The sequence below is a fragment of the Camelina sativa genome, chromosome 5 (assembly GCF_030686135.1).
Source record: "Camelina sativa cultivar CO46 ecotype springtype chromosome 5, ASM3068613v1".
Classification (NCBI taxonomy): domain Eukaryota; kingdom Viridiplantae; phylum Streptophyta; class Magnoliopsida; order Brassicales; family Brassicaceae; genus Camelina; species Camelina sativa.
In genome coordinates, this window is record NC_141884.1 from 26370713 (window position 1) to 26381541 (window position 10829).

The 10829-nt window shown below is 40.8% G+C and overlaps 1 protein-coding gene and 1 non-coding gene across 2 annotated transcripts; one reads left to right on the top strand and one right to left on the bottom strand.

Moving 5' to 3' along the window:
• Window positions 1-644: 644 nt before the first annotated feature.
• LOC147944399 (small nucleolar RNA R71) lies at window positions 645-751 on the bottom strand. The gene has a single exon (XR_015558680.1). It is a non-coding gene; the product is annotated as a small nucleolar RNA R71 (small nucleolar RNA).
• Window positions 752-4876: 4125 nt separating this feature from the next.
• Window positions 4877-5927, top strand: LOC147944400 (uncharacterized). The gene is made up of 3 exons (XM_087512568.1): window positions 4877-5022; window positions 5260-5582; window positions 5887-5927. Exons 1-3 carry the CDS (start codon window positions 4877-4879, stop codon window positions 5925-5927), a joined length of 510 nt encoding a protein of 169 aa, XP_087368694.1.
• Window positions 5928-10829: the final 4902 nt, after the last annotated feature.

Here is a 10829-nt window from a genome sequence, read left to right on the forward strand (position 1 = left end):
TAGTGATCGAGCACCTGCTCGAGCCAGACGCTGGATCTCTATAACCATCAGTTTCCAGTCGACTTGATCACCAACAAGAGCTTGTGCTCAGTCGTGTGCCTGGCAAAAATCATTTGTGTTTGTTGATGCACACAAGGTGTAAAGGAAAGGACCATCTTCTCAAGCATATTGACAACATCCACAAGGTGACAAAAGGTTTGGGAACTAAGCAAAGGAGAGTTGTTCAGGAACAACAAGAGGTTATAGTAGCTATGGATCATCAGGATCAGGTTCAGAGACCAAGGAACATTGGTGGTGGAGATGCACCCAACACTCACAACCAAAGGGCTGGAATTGTGCCTCCAACTGTTGCCAACAACAACTTTGAGATCAAGAGTGGCTTGATCTCTATGATTCAAGCCAACAAGTTTCATGGGCTGCCAATGGAGGATCCACTTGATCACCTTGATGAGTTTGATAGAATCTGTGGCCTTACAAGGATCAATGGTGTAAGTGAGGATGGTTTTAAGCTGAGGTTGTTCCCTTTCTCACTTGGGGACAAGGCTCATTTATGGGAAAAGACACTCCCTACTGGTGCAATCACTACTTGGGATACATGCAAGAAGGCTTTCTTGGCCAAGTTCTTTTCTAATGCTAGGACAGCAAGGCTGAGGAATGAGATCATTGGATTTGCTCAAAGGAGTAATGAGAGCTTTTGTGAAGCATGGGAGAGGTTTAAAGGGTACCAAACTCAGTGTCCTCACCATGGTTTCAGTGTGGAGTCTTTGTTGAGCACATTATATGGAGGAGTGCTTCCAAAGTTCAGGATGCTTCTTGATATAGCCTCCAATGGAAACTTCCTCAACAAGAATGTGGAAGAAGGCTGGGAGTTAGTTGAGAATCTTGCACAGTCTGATGGGAACTACAATGAGGACTATGACAGAACCATAAGATCATCTTCAACTGATCAAGAAGATAAGTACAAGAAGGATCTGAAAATGGTAAATGACAAGCTTGACAAGATACTCCTAAGCCAGTCCAAGCCTATTCATTTCATTGGTGAAGAAGAAGCTCAAGTTCAAGAGGGGGAAACTGAGTTTGCTGAGTTATGCTACATGCAGAATCAAGGAGGATTCAAAGGCTACAACCAAGGGGGTTTCAAGAACAACAATCTCTCTTATAGGAGTACCAATGTGGCTAATCCTCAAGACCAAGTCTATCCACCTCAACAGCCTCAACAGCAACAAACCTACATCCCCAAACAACAACATCAAGTGTTCCAGCCTCAGTTGTGTCCCCCACCAGGGTTTCAGACTAACCAAGGCCAAGAACAAGACTTAGGAGCTATGATGCAACAATTGTTGATTGGGCAAACACAAAGAAAGATTGAGGAAACCAACATGTTTGATGAGTTGAACAGGAGGATATCAGATGTTTACAGTGACCTCCATGCCAAGTTTGACACACTTACTTCCAGGATTGTAACTATGGAGAGTCAACTAGCTAATGCCCCAAATAACAAAGGCAAGGCCATTATGCACTCTATAGAATCTGCTCATGCTATCAATCTACGCAGTGGAAGGGTTCTACCAACAAGAGAGGGAGCTTTGCCAGACACTGAGGACAGTGGTGATCAAGAGGGGGAGGGTTTTCAGCAAGAAGAAACTCACAATGAAAACGCCACCGAACTCGACCCACCACTCGACCACTCACTCGACCGTGTGTGTGATCGAGCACCCGATCGAGCAGCCTCTGAAGAAAAAACCAAGCCAGTTGCTTCCAAAGAAAAAGAAGTCTGGTTCATTCCTCCTCCTTACAAGCCTCCACTACCTTTCCCAGGAAGATTTAAGAAGCAGATGGTTGAGAAATACAAGGCATTGTTTGACAAACAAGTTAGGGAGATTGAGCTTAGAATGCCTCTAATAGATGCATTTGTGATGATTCCTCCTTACCAGAAATTCTTGAAAGATGCTGCGATGGAGGGATGGTGATTCTTAGCCAAGAGTGCAGTGCCATCATCACAAAGCAAGTGAATCCTCAAAAGCTAAGGGATCCTGGCTCCTTTACTCTACCTTGCTCTATAGGTCCTATAACTTTCAACAGATGCCTATGTGATTTGGGAGCCTCAGTAAGCCTAATGCCTCTATCAGTTGCTAAGCGCCTAGGGTTTACAAGGTATAAGCCATGCAATATATCCTTGATCTTGGCTGATAGATCAATAAGATTACCACATGGTGTTTTGGAGGATCTACCAGTTAGAGTTGGAGAAGTAGAAGTCCCAACAGACTTTGTAGTCTTGGAAATGGATGAAGAACCAAAGGATCCTTTGATACTAGGGAGACATTTCCTAGCTACAGCAGGAGCAATAATTGATGTGAGACAAGGGAAGATTGATCTTAACTTGGGAGAGAATTTCAAAATGACATTTGACATTGTGGAGGCTATGAAGAAACCAACCATTGGAGGGCAAGTCTTTTGGACTGAAGAGATGGACAAACTATCAGAGGAATTGATGGAGGAACTAGCAGAACAAGATCACCTTAGAACTGTTTTAACCAAAAGTGGAGAGGAAGGATTCCTTCATCAAGAAACCAAGGCTTATGAGGAGATATTGGACTCCTGTAGAAAATCAGACCACCCAGAGGTTTTTGAGGGATTACCAGCACGAAGAGAGGAAGTCTGGTCAGTTCAAATAGCAACTTTGGATAGCTCGACCATCAACTCGAGCATACACTCGACCGAGCACCAGAACAACTCGACCGAGTGCACCACCGAGTCCTACACAAATGATTGGTCCGAACTAAAGGCACCAAAAGTAGAGCTCAAACCTCTCCCATCTGGGCTAAGGTACGTTTTTCTAGGTAAGAACTCTACTTATCCTGTGATAGTAAATGCTAAGTTGAGTGAAAATGAACTTGAATTGCTAGTTGTAGAGCTAAGGAAGTATAGGAAAGCAATTGGTTATACCTTGGATGACATTCAAGGCGTTTCACCTAGTCTTTGCATGCATAGAATCCATCTTGAAAATGAATCCTACTCTAGTATTGAACCTCAAAGAAGGTTAAACCCCAACTTAAAGGAAGTAGTTAAAAAATAAATCCTTAAGTTGCTTGATGCTGGTGTAATCTATCCTATCTCTGATAGTACTTGGGTTTCACCAGTTCATTGTGTCCCAAAAAAGGGAGGAATGACTGTGGTAAAGAATGATCAAGATGAATTAATTCCCACTAGAACTATTACAGGGCATAGAATGTGCATTGACTATAGAAAGCTTAATTCAGCCACTAGGAAAGATCATTTACCTCTTCCTTTCATTGATCAAATGTTGGAAAGATTAGCTAATCACACTCACTACTGTTTCTTGGATGGATATTTTGGATTTTTCCAAATTCCTATTCATCCCAATGATCAAGAGAAGACAACATTCACATGTCCATATGGTACTTTTGCTTATAGAAGGAAGCCATTTGGATTATGTAATGCTCCAGCAACTTTTCAAAGATGCATGATGTCTATCTTCTCTGATCTCATTGAGGATGTTGTGAAAGTTTTTATGGATGATTTCTCTGTCTATGGAGACTCTTTTCCTTCTTGTCTTGCTAATTTATGCAGGGTTCTAAAGAGATGTGAGGAGACAAATCTTGTTTTGAACTGGGAAAAGTGTCACTTCATGGTTGAAGAAGGGACAGTTCTTGGCCATAAGATTTCAGAAAAGAGGATTGAGGTTGATAAGGCAAAGATTGAGGTCATGGTTCAACTCCAACCACCAAAAACAGTCAAGGACATAAGAAGCTTTCTTGGGCATGCTGGGTTCTACAGGAGATTCATCAAGGATTTCTCAAAGATAGCTAGGCCATTGACAAGGTTGCTATGTAAGGAGACTGAGTTCAACTTTGATGAAGATTGCTTGAAGGCTTTCAAGGAGATCAAGGCTGCTTTGATTTCAGCTCCAATAGTCCAAGCTCCAAACTGGGATCTTCCATATGAGATTATGTGTGATGCTTCAGACTTTGCAGTAGGAGCAGTCCTAGGTCAGAAAAAAGATAAGAGGCTGCATGTGATTCACTATGCAAGTAGAACCTTGGATGAAACTTAAGGAAGGTATTCAACAACAGAGAAAGAGCTCTTAGCAGTGGTATTTGCCTTTGAAAAGTTCAGAAGCTACTTAGTAGGGTCCAAGGTGATTGTGTACACTGATCATGCTGCTTTGAGGCACATCTACTCAAAGAAGGATACAAAACCAAGGCTGTTGAGATGGATTTTTCTTCTCTAAGAGTTTGACATGGAAATAGTTGATAAAAAGGGATAGAGAATGGAGTAGCTGATCACTTGTCTAGGATGAGGATAGAAGAGGAGATTCCAATTGATGATTCAATGCCTGAGGAGAAACTGATGCTGATTGGGTCAACACGGCTCTCCACTCGACCACCCACTCGAGCAGGACGAGATGGAGGAGTGGATGGCACTTGAGAGTGAGGATCTGCCTTGGTATGCTGATATAGTCAATTACAAGGGGTGTGAAGAAGTCCCAGCAGACATGGACTCTTATAGGAAGAAGAAACTCCTCAAGGACATCAATGGATACTATTGGGATGAACCTTACTTATACAAGAAGGGATCAGATGGATTGTTTAGGAGGTGCATAGCAGAGAATGAGGTTGAAGGAGTGTTAGGACATTGCCATGGTTCTGCTTATGGAGGTCATTTTGCAACTTTCAAGACAGCCCAAAAAGTCTTACAAGCTGGTCTATGGTGGCCTACATTGTTCAAGGACACTCACAAGTTCATCACAAAATATGATGCTTGCCAAAGGATGGGGAATATCACAAGAAGGAATGAGATGCCTCAAAATCCAATTCTTGAAGTTGAGATATTTGATGTGTGGGGGATTGATTTCATGGGACCCTTTAATCCACCTTCAAATGGGAATGCCTACATCTTAGTGGCAGTGGACTATGTCTCCAAATGGGTGGAAACCATTGCTAGCCCCACTAATGATCACAAGGTAGTTCTTAAACTTTTCAAGAACATAATCTTTCCAAGGTATAGAATCCCAAGAGTTGTGATAAGTGATGGAGGATCACACTTCATCAATAAGATCTTTGAAGGAATGCTAAGGAAGTATGGAGTTAAGCACAAGGTGTCTACAGCCTACCATCCTCAGACAAGTGGGCAAGTTGAGGTGTCAAATAAACAGATCAAGGCCATTCTATCAAGAATAGTAGGAGCAACAAGGAAGGATTGGTCTAGTAAACTTTATGAAACACTTTGGGCTTATAGAACAGCCTTCAAAACACCTATAGAAAGAACCCCATTCCAGTTTGTGTATGGAAAGTCTTGTCACCTTCCAGTTGAAGTTGAATACAAGGCTCTATGGGCAATCAAACTTCTGAACCTGGATCTTGAGACAGCACAAGCTAAGAGAAGCCTTGATTTGCATGAACTTGAGGAGATCGGATTGGAGGCTTATGAAAACTCCAAAATCTACAAGGAGAGGACTAAGGCTTTTCATGATAAGAAGATTCTCATAAAGGACCTTAGGCCTGGAGACAAAGCCTTGCTTTACAATTCAAAACTCAAGTTGTTCCCAGGGAAGTTGAAAAGTAGATGGGGAGGTCCTTTTGAAATAAAAGAGATTTTACCATATGGAGCTGTCACACTTCTCAACAAGGATGGTAGTGAGTTCACAGTTAATGGTCAGAGGGTTAAGAAGTATTTGGGAGAGAAGGAGACACATGAGAAGTGCTCAATACTTCTCATGGATGCCCCTCAAGCTTGAAGAGTCATAGAAGTCAAGCTTAGTGACTCTAAACAAGCTCACTAGTGAGGCAGTCCCTAAGGTATCTCTGTATATATTGCTTTGAAATTTTGGTATTTTGATTTTTGCTTTGGTACTTTCATGATCAGGGAAGCAAAGGAGTCTGAATAGAAGAGGAAGGGACAGGTAATGGAGACACGCAGTCCAGCTCGACCCCCCCCACTCGGACACGCACTCGACCGAGTCACGGTGGATCACCGTCATCGAGCTGCCCCAAAGTCCTTCTCCAAGCCACCAGCCTGACCCCAACTACTCCTATGACAGCATGCAGATGGATGTGGACAACTTCTTCCACAATCCCTAAGGTACCACTATCACCTTCACTTGTAAATATCATTGCATTTCATATTGTGTTTTGTTGTTTTTGATCTTGAATCCTCAATCCAATTTCTTTCACACAGAGGACTGTGTGATTTAAGTTTGGGGGAGGGCTTGAGATAGCATTTGATCTTGTGTTTTGTGTTCTTATTTCAAATTTTTATCATCATCATGTTAGCACTTGCATAAGCATCTAAGGCATAGAAAAACCATAATAATTTGAAAATATTTGAAAAAAATCTTCATAAAATAAAAAAGAGTGTTCATGTAGTTTGCATTGCATATTAGGATCTTGTTTAGCATGTTTCATGTAGAATTGTATAATATTTGCATTAGGGATCTATGATGAGTATTCCCTTGTTAGCTTGCTTCATTCACTAGACTAGGATCAATGCCCAAGTTATTAGTACTTTGATGCTAGTTGAGTAGTTAGAAGCATAAGATTGAACCAAGCATTGAATTCTTGCATTGCATTTGGTCTAAATTGAAGCATGTTGTGATTTGAAACCATTTCCTATTTATATGAACCTAATATTGACTTTTAATTATCAATATGTGCATTGCTTTAAACTCATGGATACCATATACATACTTGGATCATCTTTCTCCTTTTTACCACTCTTGTTGATCCAAGTAGCTGATTAAATCATTAAGATCAGTTCCCCTACCCCTAAACCAAACCTTCTTTCAAGCCTTGTTGATTCTTGAGTGTGTGAGGCCTATTTTTGGGATTGAGCTTGGTAGAAAGTGTTAGGTTTGAACTGACAAGAGTAAGACCTTGTGTAGTTCTAGTTTGCATTTTTCAAACTAGATAGGACTAGGTGGTTCACTTGTTGGGTTTGGGACTTAGCTGTTTTGAAAAGAAAAGAAAGAAAAGAGAAAGAATAAGGGTAGAGTCTTTAAGAGGAGATTGTGTTTAAGCAAAGTCTAGTGAAAGGATGGGAAGAAAAGTGTTGTTTAAGATGGTTCTAGTTATGAAAAGAAAAGAAAGAAAAGAAAAGTTTAGCAAAATGCTTATATGTCTTAAGAATAAGAAGAAAAGAGAACCATAGCAAATAAGTAAGAATCCCCCATCCCACTAGAAAGATCAAATAAGAAAGCATCTCCTAAGACTTGAAAACCAAAAGAGAAAAGGGTTAAAGAGAAAAGAAGAAGTAAAGGGTAGCACTAGGATCATTTGGGTTTAGATTGCTAGGATAAACACTTTGGGTGCCTTTGGGTAGACAAGGTTTTATTCTTGTATGTGTCTAGGTGTTCTTACCTTTAGCATTCTTCTAAAGCTCAATCCATTTTCATGAGAGAACCTTTATATTGACAAGCCCCACTCTAAAAAGAGACCATCATTGTCTCAAAACCCTTTATTACCAAGCCAAATGAGTTTAAGCATTGCATAGAATTGATTCATGTTCTTGATTAATGAATGTTAAAGGAAATGGTTGATTTGAATGCATGTGGATAACTAAGGCTCAAATCAATAAAGGTTGTGATATGCTTGTCTAAAGTCTTTTATTCCAGCTCATTCAACTTGCATCATAGTACTAGTAACTTGGATATTAATTCTAGATGGTCTATTTGCAAGCTTTAGGAGCTGAGATCCCACTTTCAAACCTCACTTACCTTCTTATGTCTTGCTTATTTGCTTGCGGGCAAGCAAAGACTAAGTTTGGGGGTGTTGATGTTCATATATTTTACCTTCTTTTCCCTTAGTTTATTCACATCTTTTGCATCTTTTGCCATCCATTTAGGCCATTATTGTGTAGCTTTAGCACTAATCATGCATTAGAGTTTAGTTGCATTGCATTTGCATCTTTTCATGCATAAACAGGTGATTTTGGAGTTTAAGGAGCATGGAAGCAATGGAGAAGAGATGTGAAGCAATCATGAGGAAGAAACAAGGGAGTTAAGGCTGAAGAACCAAGGTCTAGAGTCCAACTCGACCGCACACTCGACCAGACACTCGACCGTGTGCTGAGGAGGACTCGACCGAGTGGAGATTGCACGAGAGAAGCCAGCTCGACCAGCCACTCGACCGAGCACTGGTCGAGTTGACCGAGCCGTTGACTACTTTGACTTTTTCTATTTTTAGGGCTTCCACTCCCCTCCTATATAAAGCCTTGTACCTGCAGCCACCAAAAGAGTCCAGCTTTTTAGATATTATCTAAACCTAGTTTTTACCCTTTTGGGAATTATTCCTTTTGCACTTTTATTTTTCTTAGATCTTGTACTTGAAAAAGACTAAATTCCTCAATATTGTTAGTTTCATAACTTTCTGAATATTGAGAATTTGAGTTTGATCCTTTGATTAATATTGAAGATCTTTGTTTCATCTTTCTAATAATGCAAGTTTCAATATTTTCTAGGTTTTTGACCTTGTTCATCATGTCTTGTTGTGAGTAGTCTTCTTAGGATCTTAAGGATGGTTAGGATGGATTGATCTTGTGGTTTGTGTGATTTGGTCAAGCTTGATTGTTGTAGATCTCTTCTAGGCTAGATGTTCTTAATGCTGATCCTGAACTGAGAGGTTAGGATCTGATTTCAAGCTCCTTAGCATCACACCAATGTTTAAGAAGCATAGATAAGGCTAGATCTAGAGCTTACCATTAGGCTTGCTAAGAGATTAGAGGTCTTGTTTGGTTTGAGATGTATTGCTTAATGCCTGCTTGTGTAGATTCTTTACTGTGTGAGAACAAGTCCAAAATTGCATAGGTTTGATTGTTTCTTGACCATGAGAGTGGGAGAAACTTGTCTTAGATTTATATGTCTAGAGGTTAGCTCAAAGTTTGCTTGAGATTTGTTGACCAAGTTAGATAACCATAATGATTAGTTCAGCACATGAATCCATCCTCAGGACCTTCTTTGTTTATTGATTTTAAAGTCTTAATCATGTTGCTTGCTTGTTGATTGACTTGTATTTGCATTGCTCTGTTTTTATTGTATTGCTCTGTTTTTCGGATTTAGCCAACTTGACCTCTCACTCGACCTACACTCGGTCGAGTGCTTGCTCGAGTTCATCCCCAGAACTCTGGTTTATGATTTGCATTTCATTCCTGTTTCATTCCTGTTGCATACATTTAGTCTTCAGTTCATTGATTGTCTTGCATTAGTTCATTAATAGTAGTTTCTACTTCTGTTCTTGCTTCATTACTGTTTCAATCATTCAGTTTCATTTGCATTTAGTTCTTGGTTCTTGTAGTTTATTTTCTGCATTTTACATTTTCATCTTAGGATTGTTAGTGACAAGCAATCTTTACATTTGTCTTAACTTAGATTCATATGCACATCTTAACTGTTCACAAGCACTCATTTAGGATTGATACCTCTTTTACTGCAATAGCATAAGGGGAATTGAAACACCCATCCATCATTCCATTCATATCACCATTGCTTACATTCATCATCATTCACCACCATACAAATAAACTTGTTTCACTCGCCAACTCTTTTCTCAATCCGGTACGGTCCAATAAACCTTACCGCAAGCTTTCCCACTTTGCCAAAACGATCCTTTCCTTTTTGTGGTGCAACCTTCAAATTCACCATGTCTCCAACTTCAAACTCCACTTCTCGCCTCTTACGGTCTGCGTACTTCTTCTGGCGATCTTGAGCTTTCTTCATGCTCTCACGAATAAACTTGATCTTCTCTGTTGTTTCATCAATCAACTTGTGACTGAAACTTGTCCGCTCTCCAACTTCTGTCCAACATAAAGGCGTTCTACACGGCCTTCCGTACATGGCTTCAAATGGCGACATGTCGGTACTCGAGTGATAACTATTGTTATACGCGAACTCCACCAATGGCAAATTCTTCTCCCAATCTGATGACCATTGTAACGCACATAGTCGGATCATGTCCTCTATGGTTCGAATAGTTCTCTCCGTTTGTCCGTCAGTCTCCAGGTGAAAAGAGGTGCTCATATGAACATCTGTTCCCAACGCCCTATGTAGATCCTGCCAGAATATTGACGCGAACTTCGGGTCGCGATCAGAGACGATGTTTGCTGGTACCCCATGCAACTTCAGAATCTCGTCTATATACTTCTCTGCCAAGACTGGCGCTTGATCTGTGCTTCTTACTGGAACCAAATGGGCTACTTTGGTTAAACGGTCAACCACTACCCATACTGCGTCATTGATTCTCCCTTTTCTTATCGGTAGACCGGTAATGAAATCCATAGAGATAGAGTCCTATTTCCAAGTTGGTAAGGGCAAGTTGCGAAGCAATCCTGCTGGCACTTGATGCTCTACCTTGATTCGTTGACATGAATCACATTGGCTTACCCATTTTGCTACTGCTCTCTTCAGTCTAGGCCAATGATAGTACCTACGCACATCCTTATACATCTTGGTGCTCCCCGGGTGTATACTCAAAGCTGAGCTATGGGCAGCTCCTAATATCTCCTCTCGTAATCCGTTCCGGTCAGGTACGGTTACTCTCCCATTGAGAAGTAAAGTGTCATCATCAGCTAGATGATAACCACTAGCATTCGGTCCTTCTGAACTTTTCAACTCCTCGATGATCTTGTTCAGGTTCTCGTCCTTGGGTTGTTCTTCACGAATTCGATGTAGTAGGCTCGCTTGGGTTACAACTTGTAAACCCAACGGCTCACTAGATTCTCCTTCTAAGGCTAAAAGCCTTACCTTCTTCAATTCCTCGGCTAAAGACTCCACGTCTTTCTCGACATCAACTTGAGCTCTTCTTCGGCTTAGCGCATCT